This window comes from Lissotriton helveticus, chromosome 9 (genome assembly GCF_964261635.1).
Source record: "Lissotriton helveticus chromosome 9, aLisHel1.1, whole genome shotgun sequence".
Classification (NCBI taxonomy): Eukaryota; Metazoa; Chordata; class Amphibia; order Caudata; family Salamandridae; genus Lissotriton; species Lissotriton helveticus.
The window spans coordinates 397,178,198-397,201,239 of NC_136070.1; the positions used below are offsets into that span (position 1 = coordinate 397,178,198).

The following is a 23,042-nucleotide window of genomic DNA, read 5'->3' on the forward strand; positions in this document are numbered from 1 at the left end:
TCGTGTTCTTAGGACTCAGGAGTCAAGCTTCTGTCTGTTAGGAGAAAAAGTGGTGCGTGTTAAAAATCAAAAGCAAGCATTCATCAGTTGTGCATAAAAGTGCAGCAAGACAACAGCCTTCCCTGGAAAATGGGACATTTTTACTATGGAGTAGACAGTCACAAATTATTACATTGTATTCTGTTTTTTTAACATTTCTCCTACACCAAATATTATATAGTAGTGAGTGGTGTATTCTAACTTTCTTAAATGTACTTTGTAGGTGTAACATCTGGTGACGGGGCCAGCGCGGAGGTGGCTGATGTGTTGGACTTGGACTCGGAGGCCTCTGGGGAGGATGCGGCGGTAGAAGAGCTGGTGGCCGTTCCTGTGGGGGATCAAACGGTGGTGGCGGAAACAGGTAAGCTATATATTCCTTACTTATTGAGATTGAAGACTGCATAGTGTGCTTTCTGCACGGGTGTATTACAATTACAAATCAACCAGGTAGTAGCCTCCTCGAAATGTACTTCGACTTAGCTGTGAAGTTTTTGGTGAGAAGAATCCCAATAAGTTCTTAGACGAACGTGATGGATGGGATGAACGAAAAGCGAAAGAAGGGTGTAAGTAAGTGGGACGCGAACTTGTATGATGGCTGGCAAAGAAGAACGATATGTGTTTGCTTGGACCCAGAGGTGGCTGGGAAGGAAAGAATATGGTATGGTGCATGGCTGGGTCAATGATGAAGCAAGGATGGGTGGAAGGACAGCAGCCTGGGTGGGTGAAACAGAAACTGTATGTGTGCGTATACTTTGAATGAATGGATGCCTGGAGCATGGTATTCTCTGACTCTTACATAGCAAATGTGTATCTAGAGAGAGTAGATGGTCGCCAGGTGAAGTAAGTGTTACCTTGAAGAGCATGTACCACCGCACCCGCACGTCCGTCCCAGTGCAGGGAAGGCAAGGAAAAGAAATTGTAAATGTGTCCAATACTACCATGAATAGTAGCAGTACTTTGTATTGCGTTTGCATTCACAGCATATATCTGGTTATTACGGTGGACACTCCGTACCTCTCTTAATAACTTTAGTTTACTTGTAGTACGTCATTCATGTGTGGGTGTATCACTGTGTTCACTCAATATTAAGCAAAGCACCTAAAGTCATCTCATCTGTCATTAAATACGTCCCATGTGAAGTGATAGATAATCAAATTAGTTAGCTTCTTCAGTTTCCTTTTCTAGTACTCATTTGCACTGTAGGGTGAAAGGTAAATTAATTAAGCAGTAGCCCTTGTAACAGAGTATTCTCAGTGCCACCCGTAATAGAAAAGTAATAGCTTCACCACCTGCATGTACTGGACCGGTACAGTAACGCAAGTCTGTCTCCATCATCATGGTGTGCAACTTTTTTTCTCGGGTGCAACTTCACTGTGCTGTGTCCATGTCATTCTGCCGGCTTGCATAAGATAACGTACCCATTTCCCTAAACAAGAGAGAAGAAGAAGAATAAGACTGGTGTACTGTCATAGTCGACTGTAATGGAAGTCCATAGTGGTCGTAGAATTAGTTCATTAAACTACCACTACTGTTAGAGCAAGGATGCAGAAGTGGGAGGGTTACATAGATACTGTCCTCAATAGTTATGTACTGTGCTTTCAATTTGCTACTTGTACTCTGTGACCCAACTTTCGGCTCAATCACTTTGTGTTATTAATAAGGAGCATTGGTTACAGACTATGTCTTTCTTTCTTCATATAGTTGCTCCTTCCAAATCAACAACAAGGAGGGAGCAGGCTAGATTGGCCCGGCAACGGAGGCTGGAGGCCACAGTCGCCGAGTATCGGCGGCTGGTGGCCCTGGAGGAGGAGGAGGACACGCAGTCGAGCGGGGCAACATCTTCGACTGTGACCACTGCATCCTCCTCCGTGACTAAACCAGCGGGACCGAGCCGGGCTAAGAAAGCCGACCGCCACCGCCAAGCACCCGAAATACCAGCTGCCCCCCACAGGAGCTGCAAGGAACGCCAACACCGCCTACGAGTCCGCATGTCCAACCTGGAGCAGGAGGTCCTGAGGTATAAGACCTTGGTTAAGGGCCTCCGCTCCGAGCTTGCCACCCTCCGCAAGGAGTATGATGCCCATGCCGCATCATGCACCAGCACCAGCACCCTCCAGTAGTGGAGTGTCCCTTGCCCTTTTTTTATAGACTTTTGGGGGGTGGGATTTGGGAGTTGGGATCGTTTTGGGACGTTTCAGAGACAATCGTTGGGGTTAGGGTGGGTGAGGGAGATTATTTTGTTAGGGATAAATAAATATATTTTTCAACTACTTTATCTGACCATACCTGTTTTTTACTGCTTTTCAGTCTGGTGGGTGGGGGGCGGGGGTGTAACAGTAACTTTGTTTTCCTGAACAGTCGTAGGACTTTAGTAGTACAACCGTCAATCTCTTGTCTACTCCGAAATAATACTCCATTATACTACCTCCCACCAAACGCTTATCTTACCTGTAATTTGTGTTAGAAATTAGGGCTAGGCCCAGGGCTGGCTCCAGGTGAAATGGGGATTAACGTTGTCATTCCTGGGCGGGTGACATTTCCTCATTGCGGTGTTACTAGTGGTGTGACACAGTGGCAGTTGCATGCCTATGGAAAAAAAGAAAACAAAACCTTGTTTGTACTCCTTACTGTAGCATTACAACGGTTACGGTACGATCGAGAAAATAGCAGGTGACAGTACACTAGAACAGTGCCATAATGTAGCCTAACAAATGGTAAAGTATTGCAAGTATAACTAGTACTTGCGTTGAATTTATTTGACATTGGCTACTACTACTAGAAGATATAGTACTGAAGCTGAGTAAGTCTAGAAGATATCCTCGTATTCCTTCACCAGCCTGTTGCTGCTATCACCTTATCCTCCCCAGCAAGTGTGTGGAATTATTGATGTCATTTTAGTCAGACATCAAGCAAAACAACACAGCCCGGGGGAAGAGGGTTAGGGTTTGTAAAATGGATGGGAATGGGGGTTTCTTTTTGGGTAGGTTTTGTTGAGAGAAGAAAAAAAAAGCAGAGCATGGACAAACAATAATTGAAGATACAGAGTTTACAGACAATCTTTGGTTACAAAGTAAAGGTAAGCACATGCAGTCACACTCATAGAATAAAAGACAACAATGGATACTGTATCTGTATTGCGTATGTTGTTGGAGTTGTCCTGTTGAAATTGGTAAGTAAGTTGCATGCAGCAAACAATTCCTCTTATTGGCGGCACTCCTCCATTCCAGCTGACGCTTCGTCCATCAATGTGGTGGTGACCACTGACAGAAGAGACACCCTGTCCACTGCCTGCCTGGCGGATGTTGACTGAAACCCGGCCTGTAATTATTGAACGGAAAACAGGAAGTGCTATTACAATACCACTGATAAATAAATAAAAGGTATGTACGCTGTGTGGTTCAAAAAGTCACACTTTGATTTCCCTAATAGACAGTACAATATTTTTGAAATTGCGTGCTCTGTCTGAGTCACCTTTTTAAGGATCAATAAGTATGGCCAAAATATTATAGCGGATCTTTCCCCTCAAGGTGGGTGTACTACTGTGTTTTAGAACAAAATTTGACCTTCCCAGCAATGCTCCCACCAAGACCCTTACTAAAGCCAGTCGCAAAAATGTAGAAGAACCCAATCATATCTCCAAAAACGATGCCTAGCAGAAAAATGGTTACAAAACGTACTTTGAAAGTAACAGTAGACCCAAATACAGACCGTGGATTGTATTCAAACCACTTGCCTGCAAGCAAAAGTATCCATAGCCAGCATCGCTCCAACAGTGCTCTACAACAACAGAACCGCGTTGCAATAGAACCCCCCTAAACACATGCAATCCTGCTGCTAGGGCTAACCCTAACGAACCCTAACTTACAAAAAGTGCAAAAACTGGTGTTTCCTTATGGATTTTGTCCAACAAACTTCTAGCCGGTATTAGACCTTCCCAGGAATGCCCCAGGCAAGACCCGCCAACCCACCCGCAAAAAAACACGCGACACAACACCACCAAACAGCGAAAAAGCTAAATCTCATACTTACAATGTCTCTCGGCCTTCGGTCCAAACGCGGCGCTGTGCAGCTAGGTCGTCATCATCATCAATCATCATAACTCCTGTTTTCCACCACGGATTTCCTGAAAAGCAAATGCAATCAAGATTAGACTGTCGCAGCAGTGCTTCGACAGAGACCCCGGCCGCAACCCACCCACGAACAGCAGGAAGCCCCCCAAAACGCTACATTGAGCAAGATGTCTGAAGAAATGGCAAAAAAAAGGCTGTTCCTTATGGATTTTGTCCAAAACACTTGTATCCGGTATTAGACCTTCCCAGGAATGCCCCAGGCAAGACCCGCCGGCGCCAACCCACCCGCAAAAAAACACCCGACAACACCCCCAAACAGCGAAAAAGCTAAATCTCATACTTACAATATCTCTCGGCCTTCGGTCCAAAGTAACGCGCTGTGCAGCTAGGTCATCATCAATCATCATAACTCCTGTTTTCCACCACGGATTTCCTGAAAAGCAAATGCAATCAAGATTAGACTGTCGCAGCAGTGCTTCGACAGAGACCCCGGCCACAACCCACCCACGAACAGCAGGAAGCCCCCCAAAAGGCTACATTGAGCAAGATGTCTGAAGAAATGGCAAAAAAAAGGCTGTTCCTTATGGATTTTGTCCAAAACACTTGTATCCGGTATTAGACCTTCCCAGGAATGCCCCAGGCAAGACCCGCCGGCGCCAACCCACCCGCAAAAAAACACCCGACAACACCCCCAAACAGCGAAAAAGCTAAATCTCATACTTACAATATCTCTCGGCCTTCGGTCCAAAGTAACGCGCTGTGCAGCTAGGTCATCATCAATCATCATAACTCCTGTTTTCCACCACGGATTTCCTGAAAAGCAAATGCAATCAAGATTAGACTGTCGCAGCAGTGCTTCGACAGACACCAAAAATTACACACAAACCCCCGGAACCCCGCCAAAGAGCACCTCAAAGGCAAGCAAGTCAGCAAAAACGGCAAGAAATTTCCACCTCATATTTGGTCCAAAACACTTTTGTCCATTATTAGAGCTTCACAGCAATGGGCCCAAAACCGTCAACTCACCCGCAAAGAAGTACAACACCCCCACAAGTGCTGAGTCTTTCTTCATTGTGCGTAATCCAGCACTCTGCTTGGAGGGAAATCGCAGTCTGGAGGAGGAGGATAGAGGAGCATGTTCTTCAGAACTTGTGAACCTGAGGAATGTAGACTGCGGCACCTTCAAATCAATAAGCAAACAAGTGAAGACAGTTCTGATGATGGTCTTGTTTTTGGGATTAGGTGATTAAAGTTTGAATTAAATTAACTGTGCAAAACAAAGAAAGAGAGACACAAAGCACACAGGAATAAAAGTGAATAAGGACGAAAAAGAAAGTTCTTGATTGATTGTCTCATTTTCAGGGCTCGGTGTCAGGGAATAAGAACAAGATTTCGTCATCATACTCTGCGAATTCAGGCTGGATGAGGTCAGTGGCACCGAACAGAGAAAAAATCCCCTCATCTACGTTGCTGTCCTCATCGTCTTCATGTGGCGTGCTTTCTCGCACTTTGTAATCTGGTGGTATGAGGTGCTGATTCATCTTGATCATTGTCAGCCGCTCCACATTTTTGGGCGATAGGCGGCTCCGTTTGGCAGTTACAATGCCACCAGCAGCACTGAAAACACGTTCAGAAGACACACTTGCGAGTGGGCAAGACAAATAGTTTATAGCCAGGTTGTAGAGCTGTGGCCACAATTGTTTTTTGCCATGCCAATACTGCAATGGCTCCTCATTAAGAAAGACCACTGTTGAGTCATTCAGATAGTCCTGCACCATCGACTCAAGGTCATCAACTGTTCCTCCACTTTGCTTACTTTTTGCTGTGCCTGTGACATTTTTTAGAGAACCATACCCCATCAAACTTAGCCAATCCTCCTCCCCAGCCACTGTTAGTGTTGTCATTGTGTGTGGTGCAGATGATCCAGTTGCCGGTGTCTTTAACGGCTGAGAGGTCACTTGTGCCCCAGCCACAGGTGCAGAAGTGGATTCTTGTGACTGCGGATGGCCTGCTGATGCTGATGCTGATGTACTGGCTTCTCCTTCAATAACCTGCCGTTCTTTTTCAAACCTCTTGGCTGACCAGGCTAACCAATGTTTGTACTTTTGAACATCTGCATCAGCGAAAGGAAAGAATGCGTTGTCTGCCAGCGCCTTTTTGTAGCGTGGATCCAGAATAGTAGCACAAATGTAATGCTGATCTGAGTTGATGTTTTTAAGACGTTCATCACCACGTAGGCGATGTAATAATTTCTCAGACAAAATGAAATGGTTTTTTTTTTTTTCATCTTTTTCAAACTCAGAAGAAACCGCCATCAGTTGGTGCTCCAGTATGCACAACAATGGGATAGCTTTTCCCAAATTACAGTCCTCCTGGCTGACTGCACGCGTGAAGAACTCAAAAGGACGAAGCATGTCTGTCAGGCTTTTAACTATGGCCCATTGCGCCTTACTCATCCGCAGGTCCTCCTTCTGAGATGTAGCCTCTGTCAAGAAATAGTGATCGAGTACCGTATACTGCTCATGCAGACGCTCAAGCATGTAGAAGGTTGAGTTCCAACGTGTTGCCACCTCCTGGATGAGTGCTTTCACTGGCATTCCACGTTGAAGTAGCAGTCTCCGCAGATGCTTCCGGGCCTTAAAAGAATGGCTGAAATGGTTGCACATTTTGCGGCAGGTGGCCATTACCTCGAACGCTGGACTCTCTTTATCACTCAAGAATTTTTGAACTACCAGGTTGATACAGTGCGCCAAACACGGCACTCTAACATGGTGACCCTGTGACATGGCCTTAACTACATTGGCGCCATTATCCGTGGAAACATAACCAATCTTGCGTTTTAGGGGGGATAGCATTGACAACACCTTTTTGTCAAACTCTTCCAAAAGGTTTTCTGCTGTGTGACTTTTCTCCAAGGCAAACATGGCTAGTGTTGCATGTTTCCGAGCAGCTTTGAAAACTTGGTCCGGGTCAACACCTGCGTTTAGCTTTGCTATAACACCTGAAAAAGAGACCCAGTGTGCAGTGATGCACATGTAATCATCGCCTGGGCCACTGGTCCACATGTCTGTTGTCAGATGTATTGTGTGAACAGCACTCTTCTGCAAAGCTGCCCCAATCGCCTGCAGCACATCTTCATGTAGTGCTGGAACCGCAACTCTGGCAAAATAGAACCGGCTCGGAACCTTCCATTTAGGGCAGAGCATTGCAACTAATTCAAGAAAACCTACCGCTTCTACAAAAGAAAAAGGTAGAAGGTCCACAGCTAGCATTTTAGCCAGCTTAGTGTTATACAGACGCGTCAGTGGGTGGTTGCGTTCATATGGCACGTCTGAAGTAAGCATTGTTCTAATGTTGGCCTGGACCAAGCATTTACGGGCTGATAATGACTTCGTTGACCCAATTTTGCTCGCTGGTGAACTTTTGTGCGTTGGTGTCTCACTCGCTCCAACACTCTTAGTGTGCCTCACATTGGGTGTGCTGCTGAGAGGGGTACTGGGTGTAAGGGAAGTGTTTGACACGTCTTCTTCCTGCTCGTCAACATCAGATGAAACATCAACGTTTCCTTGATTTTGGCCTTTCTTGATCGCAGCTAGGTGCGCAAACCATTGGACAGCGTGCTTTCTGTCAAGATGACCACTCTGGCCGCCGGTACCATAGTTGCTACCTGGCTTACCACGACTAACTGCAAGCTTACAAAGGGTACAAATGGCAAAATGGATTTTTGGGACAAACAGTAAAGAAGTCCCAAACTGGGGACTTGAAGTGTCTGTGGGACCTGGAGGAGGCGGCGATACTGGTGGTGGTGGTGGTCATGAATCTAATGCCAGATGAAGTGGAGGATCTGGATTGGCCAACTTTTGTACGTTTTCCACTTTCACCGCCACTAATTAAGGTCGAGGTTGACGCAGGTCTCTTCTTGCCAGAAAGAAATATGGAAGCGGGACGAGTTGGTGTACTACTTAACTCCAATGATTGTGGTGTTTCCACTGCCTCCTCATCGACAACATCATCATCATCATCATCACGCGCAGCAGCTCTTCGGGCTAGGGTCAAAATGTCTGTTTGCTGCATGCCCGCTGGGGCTGCAGTGACCTTTATGATGACTGGGTCGTCGTTGGCAGAGTCTTCATCAGCAGCAGTATCCGCCACTTCTTGTTGAGCCTCATCACACTCCATAAGTCTGAGACTTTGGACGAGCTTCCTTTTACGCTTAAGTACCTTTGTTGGATCATGGTGTGCCTCACTCTCAGACGGCTGTGGTGCTGGTTCCCAAGTTTGATCCGTATCATCAGAAGGAGGTGTGCTTGAAGAGGATGTAGACACCACCCTTGATCTCTTCCTTGCTAGGGTTGTGGAAGACAATGAAGGATCATCAGGAGGAGTGGCTTCCTCAAATGATACCTCGCCTTGATTGTCGATTTCCTGATGTGCCCCTACTTCGGGAGGAACAACTATTGTGGGCACTTGTTGTGACACTCCATGCACCTCTGCATGCGCATCTCCTTGCGCTGCCTCTCCTTCCACATGTACTTGGGCTTGTACTTGCACATGTGATTGTTGTTGCCGCTGTGGTTGTTCAACACTCGTCAGATGAGCTACAACAACCTGTGTTGATTGAGGGACATTGCTGCTGCTTTCTTGCGATGAGCCAACATCACTGGTCGATGGTGATTGAAGAAGTATACTGGCTGCCTCTGCAGCACTCAAGGGCTTGGACTTAAGTTGGCGTGGTGGTGGTGGTGGCACTGAGCCCAATGGAGCGGGGGTGCTGCTGCCAGCTTGGTCCCCAGCAGATCCCGCTGCAGCTGCTGCAGGCATACTTTTTTTTTTACTCACAAAAAAAGGGGCGGGCGGCACACCAGTGTCCTTGGTAACTTGCTTCTTCTGCTCCTTACTGGCACCTTTCTTGCTAGAGGAGCTACGGGTTACTTTTTTTGGGGCCATCTTCTTCAGAGCAGGTCAGCAGGCAGCAGTTGCACGAGTTGCAGAGGGTTCTGTGTCCAGACGTGACGTCGCGTGACGTTATGCTGCACACACCGCTGCAGGACTTCTTCCTGGCACTGGTGGTTCTATTGAGTCTTCTTGTGCACCTAAAAGCAATGGAAGACAGAGGAACATCAGTTCAGTTATACACCCCAAAAAATCGACAAAACACAGAAAAATGAGCACAATCCCATGCCATCCATGATGTTTACATTGAAGACACCCCACAGAAAGACTAGGGACATGCAAGTATGCAACACTCACTACCCCTGGGCATAAGGGATGAAAAGTAGGCAAAATAAGTGCAGGCCTCAGACACTGCCTCTCCTCAAAATGGCCCCCTTACACCCCAAGCACATGTTGCCTGTACCAGCCAGCACTCAAGATGGCCACCACCACCACCCACATGGCCAGTCCACATCAACAGTACACCCCCAAAAAACAGAAAAACAGCCAGAAATCACCACAATCCAATGCCATCCATGATGTTTACATCAAAGAGAGTGAGACAACACCACAGGCACACTCAGTCCATGCACCACCACCACCCCTGGGCAAGCAAAAGGCCACACCAGCAGCCCCCCAAAAACGACAAAAAACAATAAAATAAGCACAATCCCAGCCCATCCATGGCCTCAATTATGTTTAAATTCAAGAAGACACCCCACAGAAAGACTAGGCCCATGCAACACTCACCACCCCTGGGCAAAGGGCCACACCAGCAGGCCCAAAAAAACGACAAAAAACAATAAAATCTGCACAATCCCAGCCCATCCATGGCCTCAATGGTGTTTAAATTCAAGAAGACACCCCACAGAAAGACTAGGCCCATGCAACACTCACCACCCCTGGGCAAAGGGCCACACCAGCAGGCCCAAAAAAACGACAAAAACCAATAAAATCTGCACATTCCCAGTCCATCCATGACCTCAATGGTGTTTAAATTCAAGAAGACACCCCTCAGAAACACTAGGCCCATGCAACACTCACTACCCCTGGGCATAAGGGATGAAAAGTAGGCAAAATAAGTGCAGGCCTCAGACACTGCCTCTCCTCAAAATGGCCCCCTTACACCCCAAGCACATGTTGCCTGTACCAGCCAGCACTCAAGATGGCCACCACCACCACCCACATGGCCAGTCCACATCAACAGTACACCCCCAAAAAACAGAAAAACTGCCAGAAATCACCACAATCCAATGCCATCCATGATGTTTACATCAAAAAGAGTGAGACAACACCACAGGCACACTCAGTCCATGCACCACCACCACCCCTGGGCAAGCAAAAGGCCACACCAGCAGCCCCCCAAAAACGACAAAAAACAATAAAATAAGCACAATCCCAGCCCATCCATGGCCTCAATTATGTTTAAATTCAAGAAGACACCCCACAGAAAGACTAGGCCCATGCAACACTCACCACCCCTGGGCAAAGGGCCACACCAGCAGGCCCAAAAAAACGACAAAAAACAATAAAATCTGCACAATCCCAGCCCATCCATGGCCTCAATGGTGTTTAAATTCAAGAAGACACCCCACAGAAAGACTAGGCCCATGCAACACTCACCACCCCTGGGCAAAGGGCCACACCAGCAGGCCCAAAAAAACGACAAAAAACAATAAAATCTGCACAATCCCAGCCCATCCATGGCCTCAATGGTGTTTAAATTCAAGAAGACACCCCACAGAAAGACTAGGCCCATGCAACACTCACCACCCCTGGGCAAAGGGCCACACCAGCAGGCCCAAAAAAACGACAAAAAACAATAAAATCTGCACAATCCCAGCCCATCCATGGCCTCAATGGTGTTTAAATTCAAGAAGACACCCCTCAGAAACACTAGGCCCATGCAACACTCACTACCCCTGGGCATAAGGGATGAAAAGTAGGCAAAATAAGTGCAGGCCTCAGACACTGCCTCTCCTCAAAATGGCCCCCTTACACCCCAAGCACATGTTGCCTGTACCAGCCAGCACTCAAGATGGCCACCACCACCACCCACATGGCCAGTCCACATCAACAGTACACCCCCAAAAAACAGAAAAACAGCCAGAAATCACCACAATCCAATGCCATCCATGATGTTTACATCAAAGAGAGTGAGACAACACCACAGGCACACTCAGTCCATGCACCACCACCACCCCTGGGCAAGCAAAAGGCCACACCAGCAGCCCCCCAAAAACGACAAAAAACAATAAAATAAGCACAATCCCAGCCCATCCATGGCCTCAATTATGTTTAAATTCAAGAAGACACCCCACAGAAAGACTAGGCCCATGCAACACTCACCACCCCTGGGCAAAGGGCCACACCAGCAGGCCCAAAAAAACGACAAAAAACAATAAAATCTGCACAATCCCAGCCCATCCATGGCCTCAATGGTGTTTAAATTCAAGAAGACACCCCACAGAAAGACTAGGCCCATGCAACACTCACCACCCCTGGGCAAAGGGCCACACCAGCAGGCCCAAAAAAACGACAAAAAACAATAAAATCTGCACAATCCCAGCCCATCCATGGCCTCAATGGTGTTTAAATTCAAGAAGACACCCCTCAGAAACACTAGGCCCATGCAACACTCACTACCCCTGGGCATAAGGGATGAAAAGTAGGCAAAATAAGTGCAGGCCTCAGACACTGCCTCTCCTCAAAATGGCCCCCTTACACCCCAAGCACATGTTGCCTGTACCAGCCAGCACTCAAGATGGCCACCACCACCACCCACATGGCCAGACCACATCAACAGTACACCCCCAAAAAACAGAAAAACAGCCAGAAATCACCACAATCCAATGCCATCCATGATGTTTACATCAAAGAGAGTGAGACAACACCACAGGCACACTCAGTCCATGCACCACCACCACCCCTGGGCAAGCAAAAGGCCACACCAGCAGCCCCCCAAAAACGACAAAAAACAATAAAATAAGCACAATCCCAGCCCATCCATGGCCTCAATTATGTTTAAATTCAAGAAGACACCCCACAGAAAGACTAGGCCCATGCAACACTCACCACCCCTGGGCAAAGGGCCACACCAGCAGGCCCAAAAAAACGACAAAAAACAATAAAATCTGCACAATCCCAGCCCATCCATGGCCTCAATGGTGTTTAAATTCAACAAAACAGTTGTATCATGCACCCATAACCAACCCTGGTCCTACTGGATACTGTGGCTACCCACAATATAATTTATTTAATTTTCTGAAAAAGTTCCAAAATTGTACTTGCAGCAACTGTAATGCCCCAAACAAACTTACTTGTGAAAGTTGATTTCTAATCCAAAAGTGATCCAAAGACAGTCAAAAAGGCCTCAAATCCAAATATCCAGCAGCACCCACAAAAAGTAATCCTTCCAGCTCCAGATCAAAATGAAAGTGACCAGGAGATGGACAAAGCACTGGGAGGAGCCTGCTGAACAGGAACAGGAAGTTGGAGACTGTGGGGCACTTCCTTCCTCCCCCCCCCCCCCAAAATGGACTCCTTGCAAAAAAAAAGGCCATGCAAATGTCAACCTGAGGAGTGATTCTGATAAAAATCATAATTTTCTGAAGGTTTATCCTGTTTGCTGGTGATTTTCTTGTGCGAAATTGCAAAATCTCTATTTCGCAAGTGCGAGATTGTTCCTTTCCGCCGCAACTACATGTTCGCAATTGCGAACTCTCGCGAGGTGTGCTGTGCAAGGTGGCAAGCCGCGAGTACGTATTCGCGGGCGACAAACTCCCGCGGGAACACGCAGCAAGATCTAAAATGGCGCGTCACTCGCAAAGAAAAACAACTCGGCAAACGCTAAAATGACGGAAAGTGAACGCCGTGCACCACGCCGCGCGCCGCAACCAAGCAAAAAATCCGCCGCGAGCGGATTCACGGATTTTCGACAAATTCGCGAGCGTTCGCGGATTGCGGATTTGCCGAAAATCCGAAAAATCCGCGAGCGGAGCGGATTTTACGCCCATGCTTAGAAGTAACATCACAGAGCTAGCCTCTACTATGCCCATGCCAGAGTCACTCACCAAGAGAGAGCAAACCCAGCCCAAAGACACCTTGGCAAATCCGCTGCCCAGCAGATAGCCTTAATCACAAAGCAGATCTGCAAGGGCAGGAAAGAAGGAGCTCCAGGTCACAATGGTATTCCACCAGCCCTGTTCAAGGAAAAAAAACACAGAATGGGCGACCATCATGCAACCGCTTTTTGCGGAAATCAGACTCTTAAATCATATCCCAGACTCTTGGAGAGGGTCGACGATCGTCCCCATACACAAAAAAGGCGACAAAATGACCCCCAACAACTATCGCCTAATAGCCCTCCTCGACAACGAGGCAAAATACTTTGCGGGAACCATCTTAGAGGAGATTGTGTCATGGGCGGAATCAAACCAGATCATACCCTTGAACCAGACGGGTTTTCGCAATAACACTGGAACAGCAACCAACATCCTGGCTATCTCACTGATTATCGATGCAGCAAAAACAAAAAAACTGCAGCTGCACCCGTGTTATATTGATTTCAGCACAGCATTCGATAACATCGAGAGAGGCAGGCTTTGGTGGAAACTAGGACAATGGGGTATACCGTAACCAACTTTAAACATGCTGAAGCTTCTCCACTCTGATACCTGGGTGCAGGTGAAGCTTTGAAGCGGCGCCCATTTGTCATCCAAAGTTCGCACCACCAAAGGCCTCAAACAAGGGTGTGTGCTTGCCCCGATATTGTTTAACCTATTTATGGCAGATCTACCAAGCCTACTCAACACATGCAACTCCGATTCCCCAAGGCTGGGAGGAAAAACTCTTAGTAACCTACTATACGCGGATGACGTTGTACTTCTCAACCACACTCACACTGGCCTTCAGAAGCTGCTCATCGAAATGCACAGCTATGCAACTGAAAACAACTTAAAAATAAACCTGAGTAAAACACGCACGATGTCAATCAACACCAAGAACAAACACCATAAGTCCTTGACTCTGGGCGGCTAGAAAATAGAGCTATCACGCGAATATATATATCTGGGAGTCATCTTTGACAGTGAAGGTTAAGCATGGGCGGATTTTGCGGATCCACGATTCGCGGATTTGTGTATTCACGGATCGTGGATCCGCAAAATCCACGGATTTTGCGGATTTGCGTATCTGTGGATTTGGGGCGGGGCTTCCATGCGAGTGCACATGCCTCTTGTGTGTATAAAAGGTCAGAGACCGATCAGAGCAGCAGATGAAGGATGCAAAGGCCTCTGTCCAGCATCACAGCTGATTTTCGATGGTATATTTGGGAAGAAGGCACATCTGCCCAGCCTTGACAACGCTCACGATTGTTTTTTGGGCCGATGAATGAGTCACTGAATTTAAGCTTCAACTAGGGCACATGCTTAATTGATATCTGTAAGTGCCTCCGGTTGAGGTTTAATTTTTGTGCCAGGACCATCGTGCCAGAATGAACCCTGCCCTTCATATTTATTCAAGAAGACGCCACCGTTTTGTGCCATACCTCTACTCAACTGGAGTACTTTCTACTGGATAATCAGTAAGTGCTACCTCGTTGGGTAGATGTATAGTGCTTTTACTACACTACAGCTGCCTAAAGTGCCAGAGAGTTGTCTACAGCGACCAGGTGTGTGTTACTATGCAATCGCGCCGAAGGGCGCAGGGGTCCCTTGAGTGAGCTGTCCATCATAGTGGGTAAATGGCGGGAAGACGGTGCACACCACGAGTGTGTGGGCGGGGCCAAACGGACAGGGCTTCCATGCGAGTGCACATGCCTCTTGTGTGTATAAAAGGTCAGAGACCGATCAGAGCAGCAGATGAAGATACAGAAGCTCCTGGCCACAGGAACAGCACGAGGATTGCGCTCGTGAAAGTCAAGGATGCAAAGGCCTCTGTCCAGCATCACAGCTGATTTTCGATGGTATATTTGGGAAGAAGGCACATCTGCCCAGCCTTGACAACGCTCACGATTGTTTTTGGGCCGATGAATGAGTCACTGAATTTAAGCTTCAACTAGGGCACATGCTTAATTGATATCTGTAAGTGCCTCCGGTTGAGGTTTAATTTTTGTGCCAGGACCATCGTGCCAGAATGAACCCTGCCCTTCATATTTATTCAAGAAGACGCCACCGTTTTGTGCCATACCTCTACTCAACTGGAGTACTTTCTACTGGATAATCAGTAAGTGCTACCTCGTTGGGTAGATGTATAATGCTTTTACTACACTACAGCTGCCTAAAGTGCCAGAGAGTTGTCTACAGCGACCAGGTATGTGTTACTATGCAATCGCGCCGAAGGGCGCAGGGGTCCCTTGAGTGAGCTGTCCATCATAGTGGGTAAATGGCGGGAAGACGGTGCACACCGCGAGTGTGTGTGCGGGGCCAAACGGACGGGGCTTCCATGCGAGTGCACATGCCACTTGTGTGTTTAAAAGGTCAGAGACCGATCAGAGCAGCAGATGAAGATACAGAAGCTCCTGGTCACAGGAACAGCACGAGGATTGCGCTCGTGAAAGTCAAGGATGCAAAGGCCTCTGTCCAGCATCACAGCTGATTTTCGATTGTATATTTGGGAAGAAGGCACATCTGCCCAGCCTTGACAACGCTCACGATTGTTTTTGGGCTGATGAATGAGTCACTGAATTTAAGCTTCAACTAGGGCACATGCTTAATTGATATCTGTAAGTGCCTCCGGTTGAGGTTTAATTTTTGTGCCAGGACCATCGTGCCAGAATGAACCCTGCCCTTCATATTTATTCACCTTCCTGGCCTGTTGTAACTATTTTACGATGGCGCCGGCAAGCTGCCAGCGCCATCCTAAAATAGTTACTAAATTAGCTTCAACAGGAAGCTCTAATAGATAAAATAAAGCAGGTGCTCGAGCACCTGCTTTATTTTATCTATTAGAGCTTCCTGTTGAAGCTAACTTAGTAACGATTTTAGGATGGCGCTGTCAGCTTGCCGGCGCCATCGTAAAATAGTTACAACAGGCCAGCAAGGCTTGAACTTTTGCCCCCGGAATCCGCCGCTCGCGGATTTGCGAATTCACGGTAAATTCGCGGGAGTTCGCGGATCGCGAATTTACCGAAAATTCGCAAAATCCGCGAGCGTAACGGATTTTACGCTCATGCATTTGCCCAGCAGATGCAGGAAACAAAAAGAAGAGGGACTATGATTGCCGCCACACTGAAAAACTTAGCCAACCAACTGTCAGGGCCAACCTTGACACCCTACCTGAAAGTCATTCAGGCAAAGCTACTCCCCTCAATCTCCTACGGCAGCGAGGCACTACGAGGAAGAGATTCCAGGAACTTAGACACCATCCAGGTAAAAGCCTACAGAACAATGTTTTCGCTCCCGCCTTACACCTCCCCCGCGCAACTAAGGCTGGAGTTTGGCTTGCAAAAACAGGATCTCGCAAGACAGGGAGCTTACATTATCTGTTGCCACAAACTCCGCTCTGCTACGACTGACGCACTTAACTCGCTGTTGTGGTAAGACATACAAAACAGGGATGCATCACAGGCACGATCTTACCTGAAGGCAGCATTGGGGGCCGTCAAAGCATCTGAGCTCTGGGACATGCAACTCGGGTACGATCCATTCAAAAAACTAGTCTGGAAAAACGTCAAATCTCTTTCTCTACAAGAGGACAAGGCCGCCTTTGCAAAAAGGAACCACGCATGGATGACACTAAACACGTACAAATCCCTGACGCCACAAGCATACTTCAGCCAGGGCTATTCAAAAACCATAAAACTGAAGGTCTTGAAACATAGACTAGAGGTCCTGCCTAGTAGAGAGCATCTTCCACCATGGCTCAGGAGTAACAGCCAAGAAGCCTGTCCACTGTGCAGCCAAGGAAAGGGAGACATACTCCACATGACTTGTCTCTGTGAAGAGCTTCAACTAGCCCGCCAACAGCCCTTAAAGAAACAGTTCAAGCAGATAGGGACGAGCACCCGAAGGCAAGCGGTACTCTCCTGCTTGAACCCTGCAAACACCAAATTGAACTGCAGATATGTCAAGTTCCTGGCAAAGATAGAGCAAAGACTGCCAAAACCCTAACAACTGGCGACCACTCACAAAGGCAACAAGTAGATGGCCATTAGGTCGCAAGTACTCATGTTGACTGCTAGATAATCATTTTGGGTCTTTTACTACATGGACTACATAAACGACGTTTATAACTACCAAACTCTTTTACTACTTTAAAAAAAAATTTTTTTTACTGTCAAATGTTTTGTACAGGTTTTAATTAACTATGCATAATAAACTTAACTTACCTTACCTTACCAAGATGTGTCACATTGTAAATAGGCTGCAATGTGGCACATTGTTTACGCTGCTGCTGCGTCACAAAAAGTGACGCAACGGCGGTGCAAAAGTGACACAAGGGACTTGTTAATCTGCCTCAAAATGTACAAATAATTGATGTTCTTATTGGCAGGTACGCTGCTTCCTTAGAGTGTATATCACAAATCAATGCTTCTTTGCTAGGTATGAAAATAGAGACTCAAAACTATTATCTCCAGTGAGTTTGACTTAGAGAGTACTGTATGCTTTGAACTGCTTCCATGCAGAAGGAAGGCATGATTCATTACGGACATGAAGCGTTTTCATCAGAAAGTCGAGGAAATGTGTTCACATTTAAAGATTAAATATGAAAAGCAACAGATTAAGTGGCTCTTAATATTCTTGTGGTCTTAAATGGTAATGTGTTGATATTTTTATAAACCTTTGAGTTTAGACAACTGAATCCCTTTCTAGATTTTACCGCCGGTGCATAATAGCTAAAAGCCACATTTGTGCAGAAATTGTATCCCATTGAGTAACTGAACCAAAAGGCAGTTCGAAGCCGACGGACATGGATTGAATTGCTTATCTCCCTAAACTGCTTCTCTACCACTGGGTTTAGTTGACTGGGAAAATTCGAAACCTTTGTGTCCTATTGTCCTTCTTATTGCCCTATTTGAAGAGGCTTGTGTTACAGCAACTTGATATGATGATTAGCAGGCAGGCAAATGTGTTTTTCCCTCAGCCTTCCTTTAGTTCTGTCCTTCCTCAGTGGTCTTGAAAGAGGTACACAATAAGCAGACACATACTCTCTCTGGCTTCCACAACTTTCATCACTGGTAATACAACTCTTGTAAAAAGAGGACATGGATTTGCATCCCCAAGCACACTCTAGTCATACTACCTGCTTAACAGTAGTGTAGCACATAATTCTATCAAGCTCTCCTCAATCCCCAGCAAACACACAGTGTTGTGGGTGTCAATAATCCTCTTACTTGATGTACAAATATGTTCATCTTTCAAGTATGGTGCCAGAGTATTCAAAAACATACTATCATAATATAGTAGAAAATATCAACAACAAAACATTGGCAAAGGAACTGAACGTAGGTATGTATAGGTTTGTATACTTAACTCCACCTATATGTACCTAGATAAAATAAAGATCTTCAACATACTTAGATATTGAGTTAACAACAGTAAAGCTAGCTTTTTACGTACCTTCTTGATATTTTGGCCAATGATATTTTTGCAATTATGTTATGGTAGCGTTATATTAAATACTCGATATTCTGACCTATAAGTCCCTACTGTTATGTACATAGGGTCATGGACAAGGCTGTACATACTGGCAGTTGGAATAATATGAACATTGTGTGCCATAGATAAAGGTTTAGCTCCCATCCATCCCTGCAGACACAACTGACTATCTGAATGTGTGCTCATTACCAACTCCCTTCCTTCGGTTTCTATACATTTAAGTAGTCTGAGAATGCAACTCATCTTGTGGCTTCCAGTATGACTAGTGCACCAACTCATGGATAATCTTTAGGTACACAAAAAGGGAAGGCATTCCTGACCCTCAGTTAGGGTACAGGATTTACACTTCCAAAAGCAAGAATGCTACACAGCTTGGTGGTTACATGGGCAGCTCTGTTTAATTGCTACATTCCTGGGATTTTGCAAAACTCGACATGTGAGAAAATTCCTCAGTCTCACTGCACTGCTGCTTTCCCAGTCAGTATCTGAGTCCTAAGCTGACATAAATCAGAAGCAACCTTGAACACCACTTTTTTCTTAATGTCACTTGTTAAACACTTTGGGCCAGATGTTCAACGGTTTTTGCATGGTGGAGACTATTATATGAAATTTCGTTCAGCTGATTTAGATGGGCGGAATTAGAGGTCATTTTTACCTGCCCGTCACTGCCCGTAAAACCGTGACGGTAAGGGGCAGTGGAAAGTGCTTAATAAGTTCCTCGGGTGGGAGAAGAATCCTATGGTGAGGGCTGCTTGATATGAGGCTGATATGAGGCTCCATCATGTTGAGGAAGTCCTGCGACAAACTTCGAAAAACATTGAAAGGAATCGCTGTGATGTCGGTTCCTGCCAATGTTTAGAAAATGGCTGCCAGCTTTACTTTGTCATTCTGGTGGAGAAAGGGTCCGCTCTTCTACATTCAAAAGAGGCTGTAAGTGTTTTTTCTCAGAAGCTCTGTGGTGACGCTGCCGAATATTGGGTTTTCTGAGTCGTTGTCTGATGATTAAAAATAAGTCACGGATGCTGAACAGAGATCGCCCTGGAGCTTCTATATGATAACCTGCAATTTTAATACCTCAAAACCATGTTTTGAAAGATTCAGGATGCGGTTTTTAACTAATGAAGAAATTATTTCAAAGGCTGATAGCTATTATGCTGCTCTAAGTGATCTGATTTAGACTTTTTAAACACGTTTGATTTTCTTTGTAGGTCAGGAAACCACAGCTAACCAATTGGCATTTGCAGTGATGTCATTGGCCCGTGAACCTGAAGTATTAAACAAGTATGTTGACAGATTCTTCCGCTCACTGTGTCAAGTTCCTGCTTATTTAATAACTTCATCTGTTATACACTTCAACCTATCTAAAGGGTAGTGCATGAGTATTTAAACAGTCTAAAACAATAATTATGTTTTCATGTATCTCAATGCATGGTTACTCCATGGAATGCGCACTAAAAAACAGCATGCCCCTTTTTCACTTTCAAAACATCTGAAGTGGCAAAGGCACAGTATGGAAAGAACTGGAGTGCTGGGCCATGTGAATGCAGTGGAGTGGGCTTTGCATAATCTACACAGATAGTGGTGTAAAGCTACAAAAGTAGACCTGAAGGTGTATGAGGGATAATATATATAGGAAACATTTTCAAAACAAATCTCATGAGAGGCTATGAGAAAACTATACTACCAGTCAGGACTGGCTCTAGGGTGAGGGAAGCAGTGCAGCCACGCCTGGCGCTGACCTCAGGTGGGATGGGGGTACTTTGTTTGGAAATAACTTTCTGTCTTAAAAGCACCCGCAGCAGAGTTCTTTTTCGGGGTTGTAGGATAAACCACATGTGCCTCTACCATGCAACCTAAACAATGAATACGTCTTAACCACGCATTCCTTTACCACGTATGCCTGTACCACGTAATTTTGTGGTAGACACATGAATGGTAAAGAGGTATGCATGGCTAAGGATGTGACCCCACCACCCTAAGCTACAAACTTCCCCCTGCCCCCCCTGAGGGCCAAATACCCCTACCCCGTCCTAACCCTCACGCTGTCCCTAACCCTTAAACACTACCTCAACCCCCTCCAACCTCCTTGCACTGTCCCTACAACTATCTCAACCCCTTATACAAACCCCAAATCCCAGCCTTAAAAACTACTCACCCTCCCCTAAACCCTAAAAACTACCACAACTACCCATTCCCGTCCCCTGCCCTGAGGCCTAAAACCCTGTCTCTTAACCTGACCCAGCCCATCCCTGACCCAGCCCAAAAAACTACCCCTCCCCCTCCAAAGACTTAAAACAACCCAACTACCCATCCCCCTCCCATCTCCCCCTGAGGCCTAATACCTTAACCCCTAATAAAAAAGTACTCCACCCCTAAAAACTACTCGACCCCCCAGCCTTGAAAACCACCCCTGACCCCCAGCCCTGAAAACTATCCCCAACCCCCCAGCCCTAAAAACTACCTCCAACCCCCAGCCCTTAACATTTCCCCAGACCCCCCAAACCTTGAAAACTAGCCCAACACCCCAGCCCTGAAAACTAGCCCTGAATCTCCCACCCCCAAAAACTACCTCCAAGCCCCAACCCTTAAACCTACCCAACCCACCCCCAGCCCTGAAAACTACCCGACCCACCCCAGCCCACAAAACTACCCCCAACCAACCTCCAGCCCACAAAACTACACCCGATCCTCCCCAGCCCACAAAAGAACCCCCGACTCACCCCCAGCCTACAAAACTACCCAACACCATGAGCCCACAAGACTATCCCCAACCCACTACCATTCCACAAAACAATCCCCACCCCACCCCTGGCCACAAAACAACTCCCGACCCACTCCAGCCCACAAAACGAACCCCGACTCCCCCAGCCCATAAAACCACCCTGACCCTCCCAGCCTACTACCCCAGCCCAGAACTACACCCAGTCTCACTTACATCACTGCTTCCTGCAAGGTCATCCTGCTTCGGTCCGCAGCAGCTAGCAGCTAGACCGTGCATTGCCTTAACCATGCATATGCGTGGTTAGGGCATATCGTGGCTAAGGCAAGCGTGGTTTGGCTTGCAGAGTTGGAACACTCGTGATTTAAACCGTGGTGTTCTGACTGTTTCCCTTTTTCGGGCAGCAATGAAAATGTCAAGATAACTCTGCTGAGTAATGCTTCTGCTGGTGAAAGATGAGCGTTGTCTAGTGGCAGTTCTGTCTCATCATTAAGTAGTGCAGAGGGTTAATGTGCCTCCTGCAAAGAACAATTCCATGCAGATCACAGAACTGTATTTTATGTGGATAGCTCACTGGGTTACTGTTTTTGTTAAAGAGATCTTTTTCTTACTTGCAGTTCATAAGTTACAATCCTAATATAACGCAGTGACCTATGAACTATCATAAAAGAGTGACATACAAACTGCAAGGCATAGGGATGGAGACTTATGTTTTACCCCAGTCTTTCATTATCCAAATGTTGCTAAAAAGGGTTAGTTTGGGCAGAAGTATACTCTTATTAGTAATGCCAATCCCAGTCGCCGTGGTACATTTTAAATCCAGAGTTTGGGCTTCTCCAGACCAAACACTGTTATATACTGCCCACTGATGTGAATGACATCTGATTAGAAATCTTCATTGTTGTACATACCATTTCTTATAGATTGATTTGCACAAGTATAAGTCACTGTCTCTGTATATTGTGTGTGATGTAAACTGCTCTGACACCCTACACTGGTATGCTGAGCACTATAAAACAAATGAAATGCATGTGAGAGAGAGGCTATGGAAAGATCAGGGGCTATGTTGGAGGGTGGTAGTAAGGGAGCCCGTAGAGAAGGAGGTCATGGTGGGGCACCAGAAAATATTGTTGCACCGGGCGTCCTCAGCACCGGCCTTGCTACCAGTTCACTTTCTCCAATAAAATGAATAAAGCTTTAGTATATAATCTTTTGTTTTTATTCATGATGCTTATGCTGATACTTTCATACTAATTCTATCACTGATTGGTTTTAAAATTTGTATTGGCCAATATGTGTTAGGCAAACCCTTTGATTAGTTACTCAAGGCCTCGGTCTTTGAATTTCAGTGTAAAGTTCTCATTCATTTTTATCTATATCCATATAAAAAGCATACAATCTTTTCAAAATGTTGTTTTAGTTTGAAAAGTGGTGGTACCCAATACCTTATTACAAAATAGTTACGTTTACCTGATATTAGAAAGCAGGCGTAGTATCCCCATCTCATTGCTGATGAGATCTGTGGCAGTAAAGAAACAGAAGCACACCTGGAAATATCTGAACCAGGCAATTGTCCATAGCAGTCACATGGAATCAGACCAGGGACCAGGTAGGTATATTGCTCAAGAGAGACTGATACAACTCCCAGCATTACACTGTCCGCATCTACTGCAATGGAGGAAA

General features: G+C 46.2%; 1 protein-coding gene across 1 annotated transcript in view; it reads left to right on the forward strand.

The window, feature by feature from the left end:
- Positions 1-23,042, forward strand: part of LOC144781356 (cholesterol 24-hydroxylase-like) — a 457,687-nt gene that overhangs the window by 268,344 nt on the left and 166,301 nt on the right. Inside the window, exon 10 of the mRNA XM_078660145.1 lies at positions 19,849-19,921. Within this exon, the coding sequence (XP_078516271.1) occupies positions 19,849-19,921 (73 nt within the window). The remainder of the gene's footprint in view (positions 1-19,848; positions 19,922-23,042) is intronic.